Source organism: Danio rerio, chromosome 13, assembly GCF_049306965.1.
Source record: "Danio rerio strain Tuebingen ecotype United States chromosome 13, GRCz12tu, whole genome shotgun sequence".
NCBI lineage: Eukaryota > Metazoa > Chordata > Actinopteri > Cypriniformes > Danionidae > Danio > Danio rerio.
The window spans coordinates 18,785,587-18,813,139 of record NC_133188.1 but is presented as its reverse complement, the minus strand read 5'-3'; the positions used below and the strand labels follow the sequence as shown (position 1 = coordinate 18,813,139).

Here is a 27,553-nt window from a genome sequence, read left to right as displayed (position 1 = left end):
ACTCGTGCCAATGCACGCCTCCCAGCAGTGCCGATATACAGCCATATCGCACTACTACTCGTATGATTTTGCTCATATTTTAATCATATATTTAATTGTGAATTGCAAATATGCACTTTTTTATATTGATAAATATATAAATAAAATGCATTAATGGAAAAAAAATATTTAAGGATTAATTCACTAGAAAAATAATAAAATTAATATTTACTAACACTCAAGTGGTTACACACTTTTACGAATTTCTTGTATCCATTCATTGGTATCCATAGATAAATAAAAAAATACACTATGGAAGTCATGGTACCAGTTTTTAATATTCTTCAAAAATATTTGTGGTCAACAGAGGACAGAAAAAAGGGTGAGTAAATCAAATGTTTTTTTTGTTTGTTTTTTTTTTGTGAATTTTCCGTTAAGTATAAATTAATTAAATAATTAATAAATTGATAAACAGTATTCTATAATAAGATAAATAAATAAAAAAACATCAAGCGAATTGCCAATTAAAATAAATGTAGTACACATTACAAAAAGAATTGAAACCCTTGCATCAAAAATATAGATGGTATTATTGTGGAGCACTTTTTCTCCCTTACAAAAATAAATAAGTAAATAATAATGTAGACTATGCGTCCATGCTTTTGTGTGCTTTCATCTGTTATTTTGTGATGTCTGGAAGACATCTGCATGAGGAAAAATCTATAGTAATTTATAATAAACAAGTTTTTGAAACACATAGTAAAGTGTATAATGTGTACAACCTTTTTGTTATTGAATGTAACAGAATACGGTAGTATAGTAAGCTGATAAACTGCAATAAATACTGCAACGTTTACTTAGTGTAAAGTGAAGTGCATCGTGATGGTATATAACAACTGAAGCCTTTTGAATAATGTGTTTATTACAGTTGTGTAGTACTACAGCAACAATATACGTAATTATCATAACAGTTTAATTCAAGTAGTTATCTACACTCTCAATAATAAAGGTACCTTTTCAAAAGGTACTGATTTGTACCTAAAAGGTCCATATTAATACCTCAAGGGTACATATTGTTACTTTAAAAGTAAAAAAAATGTTCCTCTTAATTTTTTAGGCACTAATTTACAAGTTTGAGGTACCAATATGGACCCTTTAAGTACAAATGTGTACCTTTTGAAAAGGTACCACCGCAGTGACAGCTCGCGTACCTTTATTTCTGAAAGTGCATAGTATGCTTCCAAACACAATAGTATTTGTTTTTTCATGTAAAGTAATAGCTTATACAGTATCTATCGCCTCGATGACAGGCAAATATATTTTAGATCAATAGAAAACTTGGCCCTCTTCATGATATAAGGATCATGCCCAACAAATGTGATTATTTTCTATTTCTATCTCCTTTGAAATATTGTATAAATCGCAAAAATACAGTCTTTCCTCTCTGTCTCCCTTTTAGTTTTTTATCTTTTGCCCTCGATTTGAATTTTGCGTGGCACCAGGACCACTTGATTGAAAACAACCTATGTGGATCGACTGCAGATCAATTGTGCTAGAATAGAATAGGACTAACAAAGTGACGACATGTTCAGAGAATTTAGAAGAAAAATCATTACTGACAATCATAAGTCAGATGAAGAAACGCTGTGAATTCCTCATCATAGAGATGTAATGCTAGATCTGAGGCAGAACCAATGCGAGAATCAAAACAAAGCCGCAGCTGGCATTAGCTGTCAGTCTTAGTCAACACGCACTTAGTCTAGGCAGAAAAAAACAGCAGCAATGAAAACAAATGAAGGCTGACACTACGTGAAGAGATCAGTAACTATGTAATGACCAGTAACTGGTTTCCAGGGATATGACCACAAACCAAAACACAAGACACAAAGTCAACCTCATCATAGTGTCTGATGCTAATCTAAAGTGATGTGGCGAACAGTCGGAAGGCAGTTGTAGAGGAAATGCGATCGCCTGAACTGACCCCTGCTTTTATAGTAGGTCGCACCGCTGCCATTCCTAATTGACAGACGCTTTAGTATTTCACATCTGCTACGGCTTAATGAGAAGACCCCTGTTCGGCGCTGTCCTTTACACAACTAACTGCTTCAGTCATCTGACCTCATCCAATAGCCTGAGTCACTGCCATCTCAATTGAGTTCCTGTCAGGAGATCTCTTTTTAACTTTCCCATTGAGCCTGACAGTCCCACTGTGGTATACAAGGCATTAAATAAAGCACATTGACTTTTTCTCCCCTGATTGCTGGCTAAGAGAAAATCATCGAGGAGGATCAGATCCTGTGGAAAGGGGGAGAGTTTGATGTGTTTTTTCAATTGCACCTAAACGTGGACTAAAGGAAGAGGTTTTATTTCAGCCGGTGGAAATGGTGGAGGCATTAATGGCTTGCGGTTGTAAAACATGATTGTCCAAGAATAGCACAACAGACATTGCCAGTATATACTTACTCTTTATAAACAGAAAAGTACAGAAAAATCTCACTAAAGATCCCTTTCAATCAAAATCTAGCATCTGGCATGCAAATTAAGCATCATTTTAGTAAATTACAGGCTCATACAGTTATGACTGCTTTTCACTTACTGATATCCTTTCAATTTTGATGAACAAATACAGTCAAAAAGGATCTTGACCAGTGAGATGGACATTTGAGTGACATTTGCTTGTTTTTAATGTGACAGACAGCCTGATCTTACAGAAAAATGTAACTACTGCATTCGTACAATGTCATTTGTCCTAAAAATGCATCATTTTTCAAACAAATTTGTGCCCGTAACCCTGCCCCTAAACATAATCGTCAATAGGGGTGTACAAATGAGATTGTACAAATTCAAACAAATTACTAAACATTAAATTTTAAAGTTCCGAATTACTGTGAGATTATTTTGAGACAGCCCATATTTAATGAACACATTACAAATTCAAAGAGTGTGGATACCCGGTGTTCGAACCTGGGGGAAAAAAAAGTTAGCCATTCATTAGCATTTTCCTTAACCGTTAAACACTGAACACATTGTGCAAACATCATTAGTTTCAATGTACACATTCAGCCCATGGATGTTTTGATTAAAAAGCACATCATATAGGTCACATGTACATCTGCCATGTAAAAGTGTAAACACCAAAACAGTGACTGCAGAAGGTCACCGGCACCGCACAAGTGCTCCACCAACACAGCATGCGCCAACACAGTCTTACTGCACCTACTGCAGCGCTAACACAGAGAAGCCACGTCACTTCAACTACCACCAACTCACCAAACAAAAATGTACTAGTGTACCAACCAATAAGCCACAGGTACAGAAAAAATGGAGGAACGAAACAGACGTAAAACACAGCACATGAAACACTGCACAGACACACTCACAGTTCACGGACATCGAACGGCATGTGATTTGGCGATCGAACTTACAGGCACGTAAACTGGTTGAGCAATCATGAACAGAGACAGAAGAAAGTGGGAAGGCCCTCTGAAGGCTGTCCATGTTACTATGTACACTGCCTGACATGCACGAGCAGTCGCGCTCAGAGCGCCCGCAATCAAAACAACATGCCAGTTTCATTCGCTTGTAGACGGACATCTTGGCTACAGTCATGTGTTGGATGAGAGGAAAGGAAAGCAGCAGGTTAATGGCAAGGAACAAAAAGAGTTTTTTTCAACCAGGGAAGTCTGAAGGTAACTTTTTCAAACAGGAACAAAAAGTGCAATGCCTTAGCAGCAAGCTCTGACAGGCTTGACCCGCAGATGGACCACTGTGTTCCCGCTTGCTTTTTGCTTTGCTTTCGATTCTGTTCATACAGCAATGGTGATGTACGGTCCAAATGTGTTACTACATGCCAAATTTCACTTTGGAAACTTCCGAATGAGGGCTATTGTGGCAGGAAGCAGTCGTCTCATTGGGGTCAAGCCGTGCCCTAAGGCTGATCATGTCATAAAAGGTCAAAAGGTCAGATATGACAATATGATCAGGAGTTGGGGCAAGGTACATTCAGGCAGAGAGGAATGGGTGAAGGTGTTCAGCAGCAAAACCTCTTTGGATAACATCCTCTGTATCTAAAGGACAGGATCACGTACCTGAATCCCATCATGCAGCAGCAGGTTATTGGCATCACAACGTGCTACAGGCTCAAACGTGGGTGCTCTATTCTGTTCGTCAAACTCTGCTCACCACTGGGAGAATTGTGTGGTAACATGCCAAACGGCATCTCCTTCTTTCTATGATTGGAAGATGCATCCCATGCATTGGGCATATTTAATTCAAACATACAGTACATGAGAAGAATATGTATGCGTGTCTGCATGTTTGGAACTCTCAAAAGAGCTTTAGTGAGAGACTATAGCAGCATTTGATTGCTGTGAATCAAACTAAAAACAGTCCCTGGTACACATTCTCCTGGTGCCACCTTGCTAATGGACCATAATCCAGTCTGGCACCCTCAAAAGAGCAAACAATCCACAGGGAAAAGCCTGCTTTTGACTTCCATCTGAGGTTATGAGCCTGAATTAAGAGGCCAATTTCAGTTGTATGCTGGAGAGATAATACGGTAAATGACTTGGCCTTTAAAGCCATAACCTCAGGGACTGTTATTCTTACAGGACCATGCAGAAGAGCTGAAATTAAGGAGAACAGGCATGCAGAAGGAGGCGACCACGGTCATATCTCTTATGGTTAAATAATACGGCAGCCCGGTCTACTGTTTATGGGGCTGAAACAGATTAAGGCAATGCGAAAACATGCAGCAGCGGGGCTTCTACTTAATTTCATGCTGAAATCTGTCGCTTCAGAGTTTGAGGGTTGACATTCATCGGAGCACATAGTATGTGGTTATGTTAGTCAGTGAGACATGGAGGGCGGAAGAGACACATGACAACATGATGATGTGAGTTGACTGAACATGACTACACAGAGAGCCTAATTACTGAAGCCTCTTTAACAGAACTAGCCGATTTAGCAAGAATGCTCTCAGCATGCCTATCGACTTTCCTTTCCTGACATTGTCCCGTAATTCAAAGCAGGCTGCGTTAAAATGCTAACGTACAGTACAGGAACACATTTGCAGTGTTTGGTGAATAGATGTGATAACAAAACATACATTAGATACAGTTCAAACATGTGCGCTTAAAATACTAATGCAACCAATATAAAAGCTAACAACACCCTGGCTCCTTGGGGAGACCTACATAAAGAAATCCATTTGACAAGTGAGTAGACCCTACAGTGTACACCGGCTGATAGCATTCTTGCTAAATAGGTTCATGAGGCCCTCAGGTTTCCCATTCTGTTCCATTCTTATTTATTGAACTGCAGTGGCATCTAGTGGCCAGTGCTGTGTACAGAAGCCAGGTCAACAACACTGTGAGCCTAATGTTGTGAGATGCATCAGTAAGGGCAGTGAGTAAAAAAGGGCCCGACTACTGAAAAGAATTGAAATGCAACACATTTCAATTCTTGCCGATGGTTCTCGTCTTGTGTAGGGAGGCTAAGCAGGGGCCGGAGCGGTGGAGACAAAGGGGAGGCTGTAGGCAAGAGGGAGACCAGATTGTTTTGATTGTGTTTTGGAGACGATGCTCGTTAAGTCTAAGAATTCGAAGAACTTCCCAAAGAACTCTTTCTGCTCTCTGAAACTACAGCAGCATGCGAAATTGCATCTGACAGTGAGGGGACGGATTCAAGTCGACTCAACCTCCCCTTTGGCACTCGGAGGTCCATGACTAATAGTAGCAAAATCAATCGGCTTGTTTGACTCTTTAGATTGTCATGACAGGTTTCGTTGAGTTTCGAGAGGATCTTTAATGTATCTCCGATTTCTGAAAGCTGCTGTGAGTAAATCTTTTAGGAGGTACTGTGTTATTGGTCAAGGCCTTATTCTTCTCTGCTTTTAGAGACTGGTTGTGTAGATGTCAGGGCAGGGTCGTTTTCAGGCCAGTAAATCCTGCCATATTACTGTTTTGGGCTGACGACAGTGGAGAGATGAGAGGTGTAGGAGGGATGCAGCAGCTAGACTGATACATGCAACATAGATATATAGATATATAGAACTATTATCAGAGTGAGACAGTTAGAGTGTACTCTGGGCCACAGGAAACCCGTTTTTACTCACAATATGTCACTACCAGTGAGAAGTTTAAATAATGAGGTGATATTCCAAGGCAGCAAGGAAGGAAATACATCAAAAAGTGCGTCAATGATGATAAAGAAGTTGAAATAAAAGAACACAAACTTCCATTAAACCTAACGTATGTGAGGCTACTGGCCTTGTTTTGGGAAGGTTTAAATCATTAAAAACATGTGAAAACAGAGTAATAAAAAAAAACTTTTAGCTGAAAGTTACACTATTAGGGTGCTTTCACACCTAGATATTTGTTCAGAACCTGTCTTGTTTGCCCAGTTAGTGAGGTTCAATCAATCGGCCCGAGATTGCCTGAATGTCTCAATACAATTTAAACGAACTCTGGAGCAGATCGATTGTAGTGAGAAAGCAAACCGATCCAACAAAAAAGGTTATATCACAGTGTATTATGGTTATGAATTATGGTTATATAAAGAGAGAATGATGAATAGGGCGGGATGTCATTTCTACCAGTAAATGTATGTTTCATGTCGCATACAATAATGAAAGCATGCTGAAATATCAAAAAAGAGCTATATGCTGTTAGGAAAATTGACTGAAATTACCATCTGATAATTTTTCCATATTTTAATCTTATATATATATATATATATATATATATATATATATATATATATATATATATATATATATATATATATATATATTTTTTTTTTTTGTAGGCCTATTGTTTTGTTTATTTCTGCACTGACACTTAGAAAGAAAGATCAACTATGATCTTGGTTCAGAAATGAGGCTGTATGAGAAAGTCTTACCTCTCTGATTTATATTTGGTGACAATGTCTGTGGGTGTCAAAATGAAATCGCACCTTTTCGCTAATAAAGTCTTATTGCTCATAATCATAAATTAAAATAAGTGCGTGACAATGAGCTAAATCTGTGGAACTCGTTTTTTAAACATTTAGAAACTTTGCAAACTGCATCAAGAACAAAGTGTAAAATTGTAACAATTTTAATCCCTGTTTCGAAACAAAACAATTCATCTACAGGTGTGAAAGCACCCTTATTTAAAAGTGTAGGGGAGTTTTAGTAGAGAGATTAATACTTGTATTCAGTAAAGACAATTTCCAGTGTTTGAAATAAATAATATTTTTCTATTGTAAAAGTATTAAGCGCAACTATCTTCAACATTTATAATAGTACAAAAATACCTAGTCAGTAAGTTTGAGATATTAAAGACTGGAAGAATAACTGATGGAAATAAAGGTTGGCCATTACAGAAATTAGTTACAATATATTGACTATTTAAATAAAAAACTATTACAAATTGTAACAATTCTCGTTCTTGATCAAATTAACACAGCCTTGGTTATAAGTGATTTCCTAATAAAAAAGGCAGTTAGTGTTTGAATGCTATATATATGTATATAATTGTGTAAGCATAGAAACCAAACCAAAGGGTCTGCAATTCAAAAGGCAGCTGTTTAAGAGTGCGCACTGAAAGGTCACTGGGAATGAAGCTGAATTATTCATCTTGTGGCTAACTGGTTTGGACAAATGCTTATATAGGTCATGTAATAACAATGCATCATTTCAATATTAATGTTAATGTTTGCTCTACTTACATATTTCTTCAATCTACCTACTGTAGCAAACAGAAGGGATGTTGCTACATCAACTGTATGTATATATATAAATATAATTATGAGGGTGTTTAAAAAAATACATTTCTATCAGATGATATAAATGTCTGCAGGAGCGGTTCTGACAGTGGACTACACTCTGAGCTATTAATCTCTCTTCTACTTCAGTGACTTGCTGTCAGAAAGTGTTTTCGCTGGGCTGAGGCAGTGGGACATGACAGTGGCGCGTCTGAACGGCACTTGCATAGGGCGTTCTGGGTAAACAGGGTGGATATGATTGGTAAAATGATCCTGGGCCAGGAGTGTGTTTTCGGTGTGTCTGGTTTCGATGGGCCAAGCTGCTCTTGCCTTTTGTTTTTCCACCTGACTGGTGTCATTACCTCCGCCTCTCTCTCACTGACGCCACTGTGAGCTGACAGCCTCTCTCTTCAGCCCTGCTAATCATGTCGTTCCCTCTCTACATCTGTATCTCCCTCTCCACCATTAGCATGCTGATGACTGCCTTTCCTCAAGAGTCACACTCTTCACCTTGTCATCTTTCTCCCTCCGTTTCTGTGCTTCCAATTTGAAGCTAGACTCCTTTATATGAAGTCTCTAGTTTGTTGCCATCTTCTTTTTTTGTGTATAGGGTTCTTGTCAAAAAGAAAAATATGCCCTTTTTTGTATTAGCTTTTTTTGGTTGCAAGGCAAGGTTGCAATGAATTTGGTAAATAAATATAGTATAAGATGTATTAGATTTGAATAAGCTTAGAATTTACCGTTAACATTTTCAGCTTACTACTGAACATTCTATCATTACTAATGTAACTGTGATGGCATTGTTTATAGAGCATTTTGATGGATGCAAACAAAAACAATGGTCCCAATGTATTTCCTGTTTTACATTTTTTATTTCTATAGCTTCTGAGAATCCAAAAAGAGTCACATATTAATAAATAATGCTATGATAGCTGTTTTAACATTAAGTTATGATTGAATTGCCTCTTGTTACAGTTATGAAAAACTTTGATAACAAGCAGGAAATGTTCATGGGCCAATGACATCATCACATTGAAATGGTCTATAATATTTTCCTACTGATTTGGAATCGGTCTGTGTTACATCTCCCTGCGTATCAAACAGATTTAATCAGTCAGATATTTTGGGATACTTTGCTCTGGTATTACAAAGTAGAGTACATTACTTTTACTAAAGCATGAGACAAGATTTTATGTTTTGAAAGTACAATTGTTTAATGTTTCTTGCTTCCCTAGGCTGCATTTATTTGATGAAAATTTTGTAAAAACAAATAATATTATGGAATGCTAGGATTGAAAACAACATTTTGTAACTTATTACTGTAATGCCAAAATCTTAGAAATCATTCTTATATTAAAGGTACAGTAGGTGAATCAGAAATAGATTTTATTGTGCTGGTTGAAAGTCTCTTAACATTTCTATAGTAATGATTAAAGTAAATGATCTAAACGTATTTATATGTATTTTTGTATTCTGGATAAGGCATAAGACTAAAAAATGTTCATCTAATTAAATGTCGGGGTGACAATTCCCATAATTCTCTTAAGTAGCCCAAACTGTCTGTCAACAAATGTAGATTTGTACATCTGCAGCCGTTTATGCAGATCTGCCATTGATGTGATTGATGTGACTATTTTCAATTTCATAAGGTACCTTTTACAGCATGTATAATGTAGATTTTAAAGTAAATAGCGCTATTCTGCCTAGCCTGCAGTACTGTGAATTTTCTTTTAAATTCAAATCACATTGGCTCATTTTTGAACAATGACAACCTGTGACAGAATTTATATATTGTTTACCATGCTACTTTGAAAATTCTGTCTGAAATAGCATGTAAGTATGGTTTAGTAATAAGGGTAATTCCTGCATGCCGCCAGCCAATCACTAAGCATGCAATAGTTGCTTTAGGACAGCATGTGAGAGAGTGAAACCAGCGATCCTTGCATGCATGAAATATTGCACATTATGAAAAGTTTTGCTTGCTACACAAGTGAAAAAGTGCTGGATATAATACAGTTTTTCTTTTAGAATTGTAGTATTATAAAGTACTATAAAGTTTCCTAACTGGTGAATGACATGAACTAGTGGGTTGTCTATTGTCATCCTTAAGGTGCGTGTTCATGGTATTATTCGTGGAGTCGTGGCTTTGGACGGCAGAGGTGGGACTGTGTTTCAAAGATATTGCACTAAAAGGTTAGCATTTTGGCAGATCATCTAATGCACCTTTAATAATATTTTAAATATTTATCACTAATTTAACCAATTTACATTAAACCCTGGACAGATCACAGGATTTTTATTGTCAGTTAAGAAAATCAGATGATGTTAGATTATGTGATTTCTTTTTTATAAAATCTTGACTATTTTATTTTTAAATATTTATTTATTTTTTATCTTATTTTAATCTTAATAAACACTTATGCTTGCGGACAACTAATAACTACATTATTTAAGGGCATTCATTATGACATGGATGGGATCAAACTTAAAATTTCTTTTTAATATAAAGATATTTTCTTTGAAATCTGTAGTCTTTTCTTTTGAAATGTGTAGTCTGGAACATTTTTACTTAAAACAAGTCAAGATTTTATCAAGAAAAAAAATTGCATAATCTGACATACAGTAGTGATTCACTGCTCAACTGTGATGGTTAATCGTGTTAATCTTTACCTTCACCTCAGGATAATTTAACATGTCTTTTCTAAATTCATTTTATTTTAATTTATTGTATTATTATTATTAGTACTGGCCTGTAACAATTAACTGGAAATTGTGTAGTGTAATTTTGTGCTTTTTCAACATGTCCATATTTCCTGTACTGTATATGCAAAGCTATTTTATGTATATTTACATTATTTTATTATACATAGTTTAATTATTGTATTTAATCATATTCTATATCAACGATCTATATATACAGTTTTGACTCTATGTGCACCTCTAACAGTGATGCAAAAACGTGAATTGGCATTTTATTTAATGAATTATAACTGAACTGTGACCATTAAATAGGAGTAGTCTGTTACGGTATTCATGAAGTACAAGGCTAAAATTACTAAGGTGTCCTACTGTTTCTGCTGAGTTTCTGAAGCGTATACCTGATTTACACTTTACTGTCCTACAGTATAAGACCCTGGGAGAAGGGAAACCATTAGATACTATAATATTAAAAAATAAAAATGGCAGGAAAGTGGCCCCTTTTTGAAGTGCAAGCATGGTTATGAATTAAGCTGATATTTTTTACTAGCACTTTATCAGCACAAAGAACTAAAAAGCTAAAATCTGAACTTTAAAAGTTATACTTGTACTAGTGCAAGTGTACTTTATACTTTTAGACTGATTTTCAAAAACAAAACTAAGTCTATAATGCTAAAGAAAACAATATCTAACAGGTTATCCAATGTAGCAGTGCCTTACAAATGAAAAAAAAAAAGAGGAGTTGGCGGACACTTTCTGTTCAGAATAGCCGGGTGTACTTACTTCTCTTGCAGCCACACTTTTTAATCCGTTTGGGATCTGTGATGTCATCATGACATGCTTTGCAGTAGAAAAATGCTCTGAAGAGAGACAGTAAAGAATTTAATATTCTGCTTTAAGTGTGCGCTTCGCATTTCAGCTTTCAAATGCATCTAAAAAAAGAAACAAATAAATAAAAATCAAATAAAAGCTGATGGACTGAGTACACTTACCTTTTCACTTCTTTGGCATCACTGGCAATAAAGAATCCCAGTGTCCCCTCCTGCATTTTAACGTGATTTCCCGGGTTGATCAGAATACTGTTCAATCAGAAAGAGAATTATTCTCATTAACATGAAGAAAATCAATCTTGCACATTCAAACACTCTAATCAAGAGGAATGGTACACTTTTTTGGACCTTGCTGAGAAGACTGATGAGAAAACATGAATATACTGCTTTAGATTGTATACTGAAATTGTATTTTTTGTTCAGAACCGCTGCAGGGCAGGGACCGCTTCAAGAAATACTGCTTAGGCCACATGAACACATTATAATATACAACATAATGACTTTTTTCTTAGCTTGAATAGTCAGAGTGATGAGACAGAAGAAAGAATTAAAATTGGGGTGGTGACCATTGATGTTTTGGCCTTCAGAAACACAGAGTGAGGTCTACTGCCACACAACAGTGCAATAGAATTCTTTCTTTAGTGCAGTGGAAAGCAAGGGAATGAGCAGCCCACCAAGAGTTCAGGGTGAATCTCTGAATCTGCAGTAAAAGCAGTACTAAAACAATACATGCCATGCTGTTTTACTCAAAGTTGCTTTTGTGCAAACAGGATATACATTTTGTACAAATATATAATCTCGTTTCATGACATTATAAGTATCATCTCATGAGCCAGCTTACTTTAAACATTGTTATTTTCTAATCACATCATTGAAAGAAGAAAATAAAAAGCACAGGAGCAGAGACTGCGTTACCAGAAATCAGCACCTGTCACTCTGGTGAAAGTTCCTGTCGTTTTCATTTTTGATCTGTCATCTTTATGGATTATTATATAAATTTGATATCTGCATGTAATGTAATCTTCCAATAGCCAAAATCACATCTTTGACCTTGGAGTATTTAACCATTAGTAGCCATTTAATACATAAAAATAGCATTAGTTTAGTATTTTAATTAGGACTTGACAGTAGCTGTTTCCATCCACTTATTTTTATGCGCATTTTGGCTATTCTCATTAAAAAAAAAACGGATGAAGGAAATGCCAAGATGTGCATAAAAAACATACGTGCATAACAGAGTAGGATGTAAACACTTTTACTGAACAAATTCCAGTAGGCTCACAAAAAAAAAAAATCACATGATTTTGTTATAAGAAAGCAAGAAAGAAAGAAAGAAAGAAAGAAAGAAAGTTTAAATTGAAAAAAGAGAAGTGAAAGTTCTAATGTCAAAAATGACAGCATTCTGCATCAATTGTTTCAGCTACTGTTTTCAGCATATTTTTAAGGTTTTTATTTTTTTTCCGAAAACTATTTTTTTAATATAAATCAGTAATGCAATTTTCTCAGGTTTCTTTGATTAAAAAGTTGTTTTTTGATAAGCCAAAGTCTTTTGCACTGTTGATTAATTCATGTGTCCTTAATGAGTGTATTTTAATAAACGAAAGAAAGAAAGAAAGAAAGAAAGAAAGAAAGAAAGATAGATAGATAGATAGATAGATAGATAGATAGATAGATAGATAGATAGATAGATAGATAGATAGATAGATAGATAGATAGATAGATAGATAGATAGATAGATAGATAGATAGATAGATAGATAGATAGATAGATAGATAGATAGATAGATAGATAGATAGATAGATAGATAGATAGATAGTAGGAAAGAAAGAAAGAAAGAAAGAAAGAAAGAAAGAAAGAAAGAAAGAAAGAAAGAAAGAAAGAAAGAAAGAAAGAAAGAAAGAAAGAAAGAAAGAAAGAAAGAAAGAAAGAAAGAAAGAAAGAAATGATAAAAAAACATTCCAAAAAACATTATGGAAAGTTAGATTTCAAAACAACAGTTTGTAACTTATTACTGTAATGGCCACATTTTAGAAACCATTATAAAATGAATAATATATTAAATGTTTTTAATCACTGCTCAACTGCGATTGTTAATCATGCTTATCTTTACCTTGACCTGATCAGTTGTGTTCTGTCTGAATTAAAGTTGTTGTTATTGGTGTTTTCGTTTTAAAGCACTGGCCTCTAACATTTGAATGGGAATTGTGTTGTGTAATTCACAAAAAATCAGTAATGCATTTCTCTTAAGTTTTGTTTGATAAATATTAGTTTCTCAATAAGCCATATTCTTTTGCACTTTTGATTAAATCATGTGAGAAAGGAGTTGTCAAATTTAAAAAGACTTCAAATGTCAAAATGACAAAGCATTCTGAATCAAATTTAAAACCAATAGATGACAGGCCATTTTGGTTAATACAACCTCTGCTCTGAGGTTTGGCTCCTAGAGCTTGTTCAATTCCAGCCTATTGTAAAAAAAAATATCAGTCACTGTCAAACCTAAGCCTGTGATGTCAATGTCTCTGTGTGTCTTCCCTTGGTGGGTGAGGAATTTTGGATGTTTATGAATCCAATATCAGCTTCTGTCAGATATTTGGGAGAGTCTGGTTTGTACCAGTACAGGTTCAACAGTGTAGACAGAGCCACTACTGAACCGCGGTATCATTCCCCATTAATTAGACAGAGACGGGACGACACAACACAGCCATCAATGGTTGCCAGCTGTTAGGAATTATCAATTAATTTAGTGGTGGCTGCAACATTTGACAAATGCCCAGCATGACTACAGCGCCAAGGCCAGAAAGCCCAGACGAAAGGGAAAAAGACTGTAAAAGTTTCTACTATTGCAGAAATTTAATAAATCGGCGGCCAGTATGACTGATATCCATATACTTATTTACAGTTTGATATGCGCAGTCTATCAAAACCCTTTCCTCTGGGCTTGTCAAACAGCCACCTTATCGGAAATGAAGGCCGAAAGAGGGGGATTTAATCCATCATAAAGCGGAAGTTGGCTGGTCAGTTAATGAAAAATGTCAGAAAGTGCTCTGTCTTGCTTGAAATCTCTGTGCTGGGTTATTTATCACTTAGCTTTACATCTGATTAAATAGCCCCCTTAGCGAGAAGCAGCACATTTGACATGCCGTTCAGTAGACAAATACAAACAGACTCACTCACTGACATATTCACACACACACATGTTGCTCCCCAAATTTGAGATTTTTATATGATTTAGCAGAAAAATCAGACAGATGCCTTATGCAATGGGCAGATAAGACCGATTGCATGCAAACAGAGGCTCTGTTCAGATCGAAACCTCATATTATGGGAAACAAAGCAAGCACCAGACATCACGTGACACAGTGTGCAGGCATGCGTTTACCAAGAGCGTCACAACCATCGAAAAGAGAGCAGGTGCAGCCACTGCACAGCGGCACGTAGATGCAAACTGTTGCAGTAACTTCTGTGCAGTTGGATTGTTGTATAGAACACCAAACTGACAGGAAGTGACCTCACTTCATAAACATCTACTCAGAGACGCACAGGCATTTGGGGACATGATGGACGTCAGTTCCAGACAAATACTGACAAACATATTGACCATTCAATCACACTTGACATAATCAAAGCATATACAGATACAAATGCCACTCGCTCCGACACACACACAAAAAAAACACACACACACAAACGGAATATAGTGTTAGGAGTGGTAATGACAGAAAAGGCAAAGATGATCGTCATGAATAGTGTGGCCTTTACTAACCAATCAGCGGTATCAAAACTGCCATATTGAGACAAACAATAGTATTTTCTGATAAATATATATAATGCACTGGGTACTGTTGGTTTCCTATTAGGGGAGTTTTTGTCAGTGCATTATGAAATAAGTAAGAAAACATGAAGTACTGTTCGTATGGAGAGCACGATGCTGAATAAGACATGGGCAACTGATGAACACTGAAAAAGAATCAAACAGGGGGAAATGAAAGAAGAGGAAATTGAGAACAAAAACCAGCGATGAACGAATATAATGTGAATAATGCTGTGTTGAAATGTGAACAGGACAGACAACGGAACAAGTGAATCGAACAACAGCAACTACTCTCTCTGCCTGCAAAGAAGTTAGTGCATTAAGCACAAAGAGAAATCACAATAAGAAAGATAGCGGATATTTTGGCCATTTTTTTTGATCGGGAGGTGGAACAATATCCTTAAGCTTTTCCCCCACAGTTGATCTAAAGTGTAGAGGGGTGAGATAATGAAGAGGGCATACCGCTTTCTGCTTCTGCAAACAACAAGAAAACATTATAAATCAAACATAGACTGGGAAAAGGGGAGACGAGGTGTCAGTCATCTGTATCTGCACATTAAGATCAGGAAAAAAATGCCAATCTATAAAGTAGAGGGCAAAACAATCACTTTAACCAATAAAAAAGTACTCTTTGCATTGGCTAACTTCTACAAAGGAAAAACGATGGTCTAAAATGCAAGTTTAGCCCAGTCCAGGACACCAAACTGAGAGTTATGCTAAAGAATAATGTTGTGCCCTCTAAAGGATTTGCCATTATATGTGGTATGGCAAAGTTATTAGCCAAAGTTTAACAACCATCCATAATAAAGTCATCAAATTATATGAGCTGTATCACACAGAGTGACAGTGAAAAAATAACTTGGTTTTAGAGCCAATGCGTGTGCTGGAATGGAGAACACTGAGCCCGAGCGGCACTTTTATGTGATACTGGGGAAAAAAAACAAGGTTCTGTGTAACATTGTTAGCAGTAAATAAATAAAAAATAAAAATCTTAAAAAGTTTATCACGGCTTTCAATATAGATCTCTCTAAGAAGACAAAATATCAGTTTTGGTGGGCGGTATGAGCAAAATATTATTACATATTGTATTTTATATATTTACATTTGTAATTGTTATATATGAAGTATGTATTTCAGGAATATATTGATATACCACAGGCCCGTAGCCAGCCTGGTGAAAGGAGTGTTTTTTTTTTTCTCAAAATTTGGACCTTTCTTGCAGTTATTTAATCTATTTAATTATGAGGTTTAAATACTGCATTTTTGTGGCATTTTAAGCATTATTTTTCGGTAAATTAACTTGTCGTATAGTCATGATAACCACATTTCCTAAAAATTTGTAAAGGAATGTTTAAATGTTACATTTTTTAAATACAAATTTATCAACTTGTATATCATTAGAAAACTAATAGGAATCTATTAAAGTTTTAAATGAAAAAAACGTAGCCTACTGTGATTTATTAGGTAAATAACAAACTGGCCACACATTAAATTTTCCTTAGTCAGAATTTGGACACTTGAATAAAAAAAAATTATAAAACATAATAATAATAATAATAATAATAATAATAATAATAATAATGTGGAGCTTCACAATTTTCTAGCCTTTCTTGTAAAAAAAAAAAGTACATTTGAAAATAACAACAATACCCAAATTACTATTCAAATTTATTTAATATGGTCCGCTTTTGGTGCTTCACAGCTTTTTAATGGTCATTTTTTGTTGCATGAACTACAAGGCTCAATATTTAGAATTAAAGTTACTTGTAGAATGTTTTCTCTATTTTAAACAATACAGTTGTGAAAGATAACTTATTCTAGCGCCTTTTGTTGTGAAGTGACAGCTGAGGACTCCACTTGATAGTAAAGCCTTCATCGGACAGATATTTCTAAAAAAGTATGGCAAAAATAGGGAATGGGAGGTCACGGGACAAATCAATAATGCCCAAGAAACAGGACGTCCTGGCTAACTCAGCCATTTAGTCTAGAACTTCATGGTAGTGACAGATTCTCATCTGTTTGGAAGCAAGTAACGTTAGCCTTATGCAGTTTCGCAGTCTTTTATTTATTTTATTTTTTAAGAGAGAGCTTTATTGCCAGGTATGTTCACACATACGAAGAATTTGTTTTTGTGACAAAACATCTACAGTGCAATAGAATTACAGAGACAGGACAAAAGAACATATAATAAATACATTGAACATATGTTCAATATTTTGCTGCCTGCTTTCTCTTCCATCTCTTTTTCTCGTTTCAACCCATGCGACATCCTCAGTATGGATGAGGATGTTGCATGAAAGATGCAAACATTACTCAGTGGGTTATGTCACGTGACTCGTGTCACATCATTGTGGCTTTGAGGCTCCAAGGGTTTCGAATTACTGGCCATAGTTATTTAAAATTACACTTTATTATAAAATATGTATTTTTAAAAAATTATGAAAAATTTTAACAAAAATAGTCAGCCACATACAAGAGAGGGCACAACAGCTAAATTCAACAGTAATTTGCTTGAAATGCAGAAACTTTAAAATTGCATTATGCCCTATGAATATCTTTTTAAAAATAATAAGGCAAATAAGACGTTGGCATTCCACACTTTGTCACAGTCTTACATGGAGTTCTATGTAACGTGAAGTGGTCGTAGCCAAAATTCATGATAAAACACAATGTTTACAGACACATTTCTAGTGTCCCAACATATATATATATATATATATATATATATATATATATATATATTCATACCACCCACTCCTATTTAAGGAAAGAAAAAAAGAAATGTTTTGGCTGATACTTGTGCTGTGTTTGTCTGTCTGTGTGTGTGTGTTTTTTCAGGCCATCTTGTGTTCTAGAAAACACTCATTAGTATGTACCATATACATAAAATGCATTAGTCAGAGTTACAGTGTACAGATACATTGGAACACAGGTTGTGGATGTGGGAAGGGGTGGTGGGATTTGGCAAAGTCGAAGTTACTGAGACAGAGTACTTCATGTTATTAGTTCCAATGGGTCACTTAACAGAATGCCACAGGAGTGCTATTGATAGAAGGCTTTTTACTCTGAGAGTAAACCCTCATCAATACAGCACAGTGAGTCTGAGCAGATGTCATGGCCCTTTGGCTTTGCGGTGACTCTTACAGTGATCGGCAACTGTGATGCTGTGAGAGTCAAGTTGAGGCGAACTTCCTCTACTTATGGAACGTAAAATGCTGCTGTCTCAATAAAAGCGATTTCAGTTTGAAACCAAATTTAATTGCTTGCTGAAAACTCTGCCTAAATTTCTGTCTAGCTAATAGAACTATAATGTAGAGGGTATGTAGAACCAATGAGGGACACAAATGCTTTGTCCCTCTTTGGTTGGTGTATTGTAAATGGCCAAGACCAACAGAGAACAAACCTGCTTTCCCTTTGCTCTGACTTGTACTCAATAGCGATCAACAGCAACTTGAGCTTCACGTAGCACAGCCTGAAAAAAGCAAAAATATATTAAGTGTACAGAAGAAAAACATTTAGCTAGCTAGATTCACATGGTGATAACCTTTAAAACTATTTCATGTTAATATATTGCCATCAAAACAAGGCTTTGAGACCCAGCTTGACATAATAGTGGATAAAAATCTAATTACTTTCAATTGGCTGTGTTTATGTCGTGCAGCAATTTCACATTCACGTTTGACTGATGTCAAACAAATGGCTTTGTTAATGAAAATGTACATCTGGATGTGCAGTACATCTGGCAGTATATAAAAAAGCAAGATCTTTATGGTACAATACTTACCACAAGTGTTGGGGAAAGTTACTTCTGAAATGAATGCATTATAAAGTTACTCTAGTAAAAGTAACTAGTTGCATTACTTAGTTATTTTTAATGATAAATATTAATTTACTTGTAATATTTAAATATGTTCTAATTTTTGAAAACTTAGTAATATTAAGTAAGTTTTAATAACTGATATGTCATAATAAATGTGTAGTTGCATGGGACTAAAGTAGGACTAGAATATTTTGAAAATAAAAGCAATCTTAGGTGTTTAAATTTAATAGAAAACTTGTTAGAGTTTAACCCCATTAGTTTTAAGATTAAGAAGAGTTTGAGTGAGTGTTTTTAGTTTTGTGGTTGCCACCTTTCAAAGTGTGGTAATTTTTTTTTTGTCTTGTTAGTAAAGTACAAAATTTTGTATTGTGTTCATACATGTGTTCAAAATAATAAATCTATTCTCTCATCTCAGTTTTATTTTAGCAATTTACTTTTTAAAAGCAAATTTTTTTTTTAAAAAGTAACTCAAATATTTCAACTAAATTTTTTTAAGTATTGCGTTACTTTGTTCGTTACTTAGAAAAGTAATATTATCACATAACTCACATTACATGTACCCCCAACGCTGCTTTCCACTATGTTTTTATATTAGGGGTGTAACAATACACCAATGCCACGGTTTGGTTCATGGTATTGGAGCCATGGTACGGTTCATTTTGGTTTCGTTTGCAGAGGGAGCACGAGTTGTGGTGCGGCACCAACAATTTAGTGTAATAGTCAAGCTAAATGTTCAAGCTAATACTGGCCAAGATGGCATTTCTGCATAAGACTGTATTTGATAGCAGCATGGGTGAAAGTGAGCACTCTTTAAGAGTCACTTCTACAATAAATGAGAACCACTTGTTACTATGGCTAATGAGCTGCCGTTTAAGTGAAGAGTTTGCATTTTTGGTTTCTCATCAAACATGTGCCACTTCTCCTTGCTGCTCTATTGTACATAGGGGTCTTATTCTGCAGTTAAATATGAACAAAATATATAAACCACGGTACTTTTAAAGTCAGTCGAGGTACCCCCCGTACCTCGACTGACTTTAAAAGTACCGTGGTTTATACTGTAGGGGTTGTACCATGTTTTTTCTAGTTTGGTTTGAATATCACTACACTCCTAGTTTGTATATAGATTAAGCTCTCATGCTTTAGACCGGAAGCATACTTACTCACAAACTGTAGGAAATGAAAGGCCGACAAAGGCACTAGACAGGTACTCAGTGTACATTTCATTGGCTACTCCTTCCAGATAATACTTCTGCCATGTGTCTTCTTCAATCTGAAAGTTCAAAACAGTTGGGTTCAGGCACACATATGTAACGTAGTGTGAAAGGACTGATCATCAAAACGGGTTTTTAAGTGGAAAATAAGCTATAGAAAACATGGTTTGTGACAATTAGATGCAACATAAAAAGGAAAGCTCACCTAAAAAAAAAAAAAAAAAAACAGAATCTCTCGCTACAATAATTTTGCTTTTGGGGGCAAAGATGTTGAGAGCAACCAACCAACCAACCAACCAAGCAACCAAGCAAACAAACAAGAAACTGCTGATCTACTGGCATTTTCATGCACGACCATCTCTAGGGTTTACAGAGTATGGTCCAAAAAAGAGAAAATGTTCAGTGAAAGGCAGTTTTGTGGGCGCAAATGCCTTACTGATGCTAGAGGTCAGAGGAGAATGGCCAGACTGGTTTGTGCTGATAGACAGCAACAGTAACTCAAATAACATCTTGTTACAGCCGAGGTATGCAGAAGAGCGTCTCTGAACGCACAACACATCAAACATTGAGGCAGATAGGCTACAGCAGCAGAATACCACACCAGGTACCACTCCTGTAAGCTAAGAACATGAAATTGAGGCTACAATTCACACTGGCTCAACAAAATTGCACAATAGAAGATTGGAAAATAATTGCCTGGTCTGAAAGTCTTGATTCCCGCTGCGACTTTCGGATTGAAGGGTCAGAATTTGGCGTTAACAACACAAAAGTATGGATTTATCCTGCCTTGTATCAAAAGTTGGTGGTAGAGGTCTAATCGTGTGGGGCATATTTTCTTGGTACACTTTGGGTCCATTAGTACCAATTGAGCATTGTGTCAACGCCACAGCCTACCTGAGAATTGTTGCTGACCATGTCCATCCCTTTATGACCACAGTGTATCCATCTTCTGATGGCTACTTCTAACAGAATAACACCATGTCTTCAAGTGTGAATCGGCTCAGACTTGTTTCTTGAACATGACAAAGACTTCACTGTACTCAAATGGCCTTCACAATTACCAGATCTAAATCCAATGGAGCACCTTTGGAATGTGGTGGAACAGGAGATCTGTATCATGGATGTGCATCTGACACATCTGCAGCAACTGCATGATGTTATCATGTCAATATGGACCAAAATCTCTGAGGAATATTTCCAGTCCCTTGTTGAATCTATGCCAAGAAGGATTAAGGCAGTTCTGATGGCAAAAGGGGGTCCAATCCGGAACTAGTAAGGTGTACCTAAAAAAGTGGCCAGTGAGTATAGGGTTCTTTTGTATATGTACTAAACTTTCTGTGTATTCCACTATGCAAGCAAATAAATACACTGAGACCTGATAGTTCTCTTTTCTTTGCCAGTATCATTCATCCACACTTGTGACATTTCAACCTTTGTCAGACTTTGAAATTAAAGACCAGGTATATTCTGATGTCTGGGCTCACAGCTGGTCTCTTCATCATGCTCTCATTACGTGTGTCTCAGGATGTGGGGCGGTTGGGGCTGTGATAAGCAGCGGGGCTATTAGGCAAACACTAGGCCATTAGTCAACCATCTCGCCCAGCCAACCTCTGTCTGACAGACAGTCAAGAGAGACTCTTTCAAAGCCCGACCCGGCTTTTTTTTCCCTCTGCCAGTCTAAGAGTACCTGCATTCTGGGCAGGCATCTTTTAGGGCGTCACTAATGGGTGGAGTTTTGTCATTTGGTCCAAAAGAGATGGCAGAAATTTACCATCGACTCTCTAAATTACCTAGCACATTTGCGCCCTGCCTGTCAGAACTGATGTAAGTGTTACAAGTTCTTTTGCACAATTATTTCCTCCTGTCCCAAGGAGAGCCTGCTCTGAGTCCCCTTTGCTTACTGCTTTCTTGTTAAACTTGAGGAGATTGCATAAAAAGGTTCTTGGGGGTTTTATTCTTGGCAATTGGCACAACAATTTGGAGGTTTATATTTAGGACAAGAGACATAATGCAAATGTGTTTGTGGCTGTGTGAACGTGAGCGTCTCTTGGGTGCGGGGCTCATTAACACCTCTTGCTAACACCCTTCTGCTCCGCTTCCTGAATGCCCACTCAAATCAGTCATGCTGCCGTCTACTCAGCTGGCCCTTTCTAACCCTTCTCCTTCAGCAGACAGACTGGGCCTTATACGCTCCCACACACTGCACTTGTCTTTCTATTTGGAGTCTCAATGTGCCTTATTTGAAACTGCTGATAGAAATTGACTTTTGCTACGTGTACATGGCAATGATGTAGCCAAAAACAGACCGAGCATTTTCAACGAAACTTTCACTTTTACTAATGCATTAAAATGCTGTATTATATATGCCAGGCCAGTATTTGGCACTGTCACCTTGTCAGAAAACAGTACCTGTAAAGAAGTGACAGTGTGCAGATTGGAGATCCGCAGTTGGCTGTAACGTGAAGTAAATCCAGACTTTGCGAATGAAACGTTGGCAACAACAACGCTACCTTGTGCCACACCACAGTGCTTGTGCTTGTGTATGCTTGCTGTTAATCTCCCTAAACACATATTATGCTTATGACGTAATCATTTTCAATGACTCACAGGGCCCTATCATACACCCGGTGCAATGTGGCGCAAGGCGTGACGCAATTGTTTTTTGCTACTTTCAGCTCAGCGCAAGGGTCCTTTTGAGGTGTTGCGCCATGCTTTTTAAACAGCAAATGCATTTGCGCTCATATGTGCACCAATAGGCGTTCTGGTCTAAAAAAGTAGGCGTGTTTTGGCGTGTTTCTATTTTGAGAAACTGTAATAGCCTGTTCTTTAGACCAGAACAAACCCAGTCTAAATTCCGACGCAGAGTGCGCCTCGCTTACACACTGCTTAATACACACAAGATGTAGAGCAATACGCAAATATCTTTACAAATGAAAAGGAATTAAAATATTAAGGATATATATAGGATATAATAAGCATATATATATATATATATATATATATATATATATATATATATATATATATATATATATATATATATATATAGGATATAAATATAATGAATTAAAATATTTAAAAAATATATTATTTTCTAGCCTACATGAATTTAAAAACCACTGCCTTGAATCCTTCATCTCAGGAGGCTTTTTCAGTTCATTCAATTTGCTTTTGTATAATGTTATTATTATTAGCAGTATTATTTATTATATCGATATTTATATTTGTTTTATTAAAAACAAGCTTAGATTTGTCCACCTGTCAGGTTTTAGACCATATGTGGCATGGCAGGTGTATTTGGAAATAACTCGTGGCAGGTGTATTTGGAAATAATAGTATTTTGACCACACTTCGTTATTATTGTTCATTTATTTGTTTGCTGAAAGTTAAAACTGAATTAAGAAATAGTTTTAAAACAAATCTTTGCGCTTAACAAACTAAATTAATTATTTATAAGCTAATTGATGTCTGTGCGTAAAGGTTTCCCTGTCCATGAAAGTAAAAGCGAAAGTGAACTTACTTTACCTCATGTAAATAGCAAATGCGCTTATGGCGCGATGCAGCTGGCTCTTAAAGGGAATTGGAAATGAGATTTGGATTGGTTTATTGTCAAAACACACCTATAACTCATTAAGAAGATAAACTCAACCCTTTTAGACCATGCGCCATGGCGCAAAGCGGATTTTCCCATCCTCTTATTAGCACATATGGATTTTGACATGCCCTGAATGCATTGCGTCCTGCGCTTTTCATTTTGCGCATGGACGTCAAAATAAGAGCCCACAGTGACTTTGTTTACGTTCCTGTTTTACATGTTAATCGAATTATGTGCTATAATGTCATTGCACCACCATGCTACCCAATTTTCCTCTGGAGTTTCCTGTAATTTTGGGTGCTTCATTTTTAATTTTTGGACTTTAACTGCAGTTCGAAAGTTCCTTTCATTTCATTCATGCCACCATGACAAACTGAGGTACTTGATGTATGTTTGTATGAAGTAATGACTGGTCGGAGAGAGTTGTTTTAATGAAAACTGATACAAAAAAATCTCTGCGTTTCACAATTTGTGTGTCTATGGTCCTTTACTGTCTCGTTAGATGCAGAGAATACTGTCAAATAGCCATGTGTGTATGGAATATCCTGTCACCAAAAGCGGTGAAAAGTTCTACATGATGGTAATGGTTTGATTGCAGTGTTTACATGTCTGTACTGCAATGCAATATTGTGATTTAAATCGACATACTCCACGCCTTTATTCCATTTATATTTACTTTGATTATGTCTCAGATTAAGGTAATTAAAAATCGCTATTTACATTTACATACTCTTAATCAGAGTATTGTCTTAATCTCATTAAAATAGGATTATTGGTGTCCATGTAAATATACTCATTGACTACATTTACATGGACATTATTAATCTAATTGTTTGCCTTGATCTGAATTCACATGAGTTGCTTTTTGAATGTTCCTTAAATGTTCCTTTTTTTTACATGTTACAGTACATAGTTTGATTAACGTAATTAAGTCACTTTTCAATGCTAGTTTTATCAGGCATTTCACACAACAGTTAATGTTCATCATGGTACCTTATGTGATTTTGGGCATTTTATTTTTAACTATAATAACATTTTATTTTTAACTATTTTTAACTAAGTTCATCTGCAGTTCATTTCTCATACTATGCTTGCAAACAGACAATGGTGGATACAAAGTCTCAAGCAACAGGCCAACTCTGCTACTTCATAATGTCCACTTTTTCCAGATTTTTCAGCATCATTCATCATCATTTCACACTTACAGCAAAATGTATTTTCTCTTGCTTGAACCTTTTCTCATTTGTTATTAAACGCCTGACAACTGACGTGTGCATTCTGTTGCAAAATTAAGGGAAAAGCACTACATAACAGTAATAATTTGATTAAGGTGTTTCCATGTCTACACTGCATTTTAAAAATGTGTCTAAAATAGGAAAACTCCACATGAACAGGAATACTCCACGTGTCTTAATTCTTTGTGTTTAGTTCAATTATGACTTTAGTCAGATTATGATAATCAAAAATTTACATGGAACTTTTAATCAGAATATTGTCTAGATCGCATTAAAATCGGAGTATGTAAATGTACTCATTGTTTAAATGTCTGTTGTTTACATGGGCACTTAGCATTTTCAGAAAACTTCCAGTTTAAACTCGTTTTTAAATATATGTTGTCACAAAAACACATTGGGCACTATCATACACCCGGCGCAATAAGGCGCAAGACATGTTTGCCACGTTGTATTGCTATTTTCAGACCAGCGCCACCCGAGATTTCCTGTTTTGTGCCATGCTGTTTAATTAGCAAATCCATTTGCACCACTTTCTGGACTTTCTGGAGGTGTGCCAGTCTCTGTTGGTGCGTTGCTATTTTGAGGAACTAAAAGAGACTGTGCAATAGAGCAGCTGAAAGCAGATCTAAAGTCCATACAGAGCACGCTAGTTGGGCGCCTTAAACACGTACACATTGCTTAATACACACAGGATGTACAGCAATATGCAAATATTTTGACAAGTGATGAAAAATTAAATATTACAAAAAATTATAACTTTCTACATAAATATAAAAACCACTGCCCCATGCCTTCACCTTAGGGGGCTTTTTTCAGTTAATTCATGACAACTTGCTTTTGTATAATGTTATTATTATTAGTAGTAGTATATATTATATACATATTTATATTTGTTTTAATAAAAACAAGCTTAGATTTGTCCACCTGTCAGGTTTTGGACCATATGGGGCAAAGGACATGTGTTTGGAAATAACTTGATCACAATTTGTCACTATTGTTTATTTATTTTTTGTTGGAAATTAGAACTGAATTTAGAAATTGTTTTGAAACAACTCTTTGTGCACTGCAGATGGTCTGTTTAACTGTTTTCTCGCTAGTGAAGCATTCAGTTTTTCCACTAAATAAAAATAGTAAATAGTAAATGCACCATGGCGCGATGCAACTTACTTTAAAAGGAAATAAGACATGAGACTTTGATTGATTTATTCTCAAATCCCAACAAAAAACTCATTAAGAGAATAAGCTCAACCCTGTTAGACCATGTGCCACAGAGCAAACCTTTTTTCTTTTCCTTAAAATAGCAAAAGTGGGTTGGGACAAACTCTTAACGCTTTTGCGCCATGCATTTTAGTCTTTGCGCCTAGGTAATTAAAACAGAGAATGTAAATAAGGATTGTTAAAGAGATGGTTCACTCAAAAGTGGAACTGTATTCACCAATTATTCACCCTCAAGTGATTACAAGCCATTATTTATTTATTTTCTGTTAAACTGTTGAAGATATTTTTAAGAATGTTAAAAACCAGTAGCAGGAAAAAAAGTGACCACTGATTTTCAACCTTTCCATGATTTTTGCTTCAACAGAGGAAAGAAAAAATTGCAATAACTTAAGATTTAAAAATTTCAGATTTTAGAAAACTTTCCCTTTAAGAAACTGATAATCATTTGTCATTTCTTTATGTCAACAGTGCTTGTCAGAAATACAGCAGGGCATCAGTCACACCACATTTAGATTGGAGAGAGTCAATGATTATTGCTTTAAGTCGTATTGCACATTCACAACTCACATCACACACAACAATGGTTTTGTCAACCTCATCTTTACAGTTACTGCCACTGAATAAGAAATACTTTCACATCAGACTTTAATTTCACTGGCACTGGTGACCATACGTCATGAACCTGTCGTTTATCTTTAGATTAATTTTGTTTAAAGTGGAACAATTTCAAAGAGGATGACATCTTCAGAAAAGAACATCTTAATTAAAACAAACACAGTAGGAATCAACTTGGGAGTTTACTAAATTTCTGTTGTTTTGGTAAACAGAAGATTAAAATCATAACAGTTTTACCCAGCTATAATTTTTTAGCATGTTTATACATTTTATTATGTTGCTTCTCTCTTTCTTTGACTGTCAAATAGGGCATCTAAAATGTAAAAAATCAAAAGACTAACAGTTTAGATGCTCTATTTGAAAGTCAAAGAAATTGCTTTTGGTGGTACTGGTATCGTTTGCAAGTATAGCCAGAAATGTGTTTGTATGCTGCACTCTGGCATGGGTGGTCTGAGCTGTCTCGCCTCAGTGTTTTTATGAGAAGAGTGATGTGCCCTGCAGATGTTTCCGCACATGCCACATTTTAAACAGTCATTATAAAGTCATTCCTCATTTCTTTATGACAGGAGAATGTTGCTCTCCATCCTGATAGCCTGAATAGTCTTAAATAAAAAAAATCAAAGAGAGTAAAATATAGCCCCTTGCGGATTTCAGAATAAGTTTTACAATCTCTGTGAAATTCTTCAGTCCGATCGCTCACTCATTCTCTCTCTTGATCTCTGAGTTTTTTTCCAAAGGACTCCATCCAAATCTGAACCACCTGATAATAACCCAGCACCCCACTGCAACCATTCAG

The 27,553-nt window shown here is 36.0% G+C and overlaps 1 protein-coding gene across 50 annotated transcripts in view; it reads right to left on the bottom strand.

Moving 5' to 3' along the window:
• kcnma1a (potassium large conductance calcium-activated channel, subfamily M, alpha member 1a) overlaps positions 1–27,553 on the bottom strand; it is a 368,370-nt gene that overhangs the window by 59,432 nt on the left and 281,385 nt on the right. For 26 of the 50 annotated variants that reach the window (XM_073919866.1, XM_073919869.1, XM_073919863.1 and 23 more), the window contains 4 exons: positions 20,044–20,153; positions 18,467–18,535; positions 11,415–11,501; positions 11,206–11,282 (listed from right to left, as the gene is read on the bottom strand). In XM_073919866.1, coding sequence (XP_073775967.1) covers positions 11,206–11,282; positions 11,415–11,501; positions 18,467–18,535; positions 20,044–20,153 — 343 coding nt within the window. Of the gene's footprint in view, positions 1–3,404; positions 6,104–11,205; positions 11,283–11,414; positions 11,502–15,525; positions 15,538–18,466; positions 18,536–20,043; positions 20,154–27,553 lie in introns of all 50 variants that reach the window. The other 24 variants (XM_009307243.5, XM_073919846.1, XM_073919843.1 and 21 more) reach the window with 5 other exon arrangements.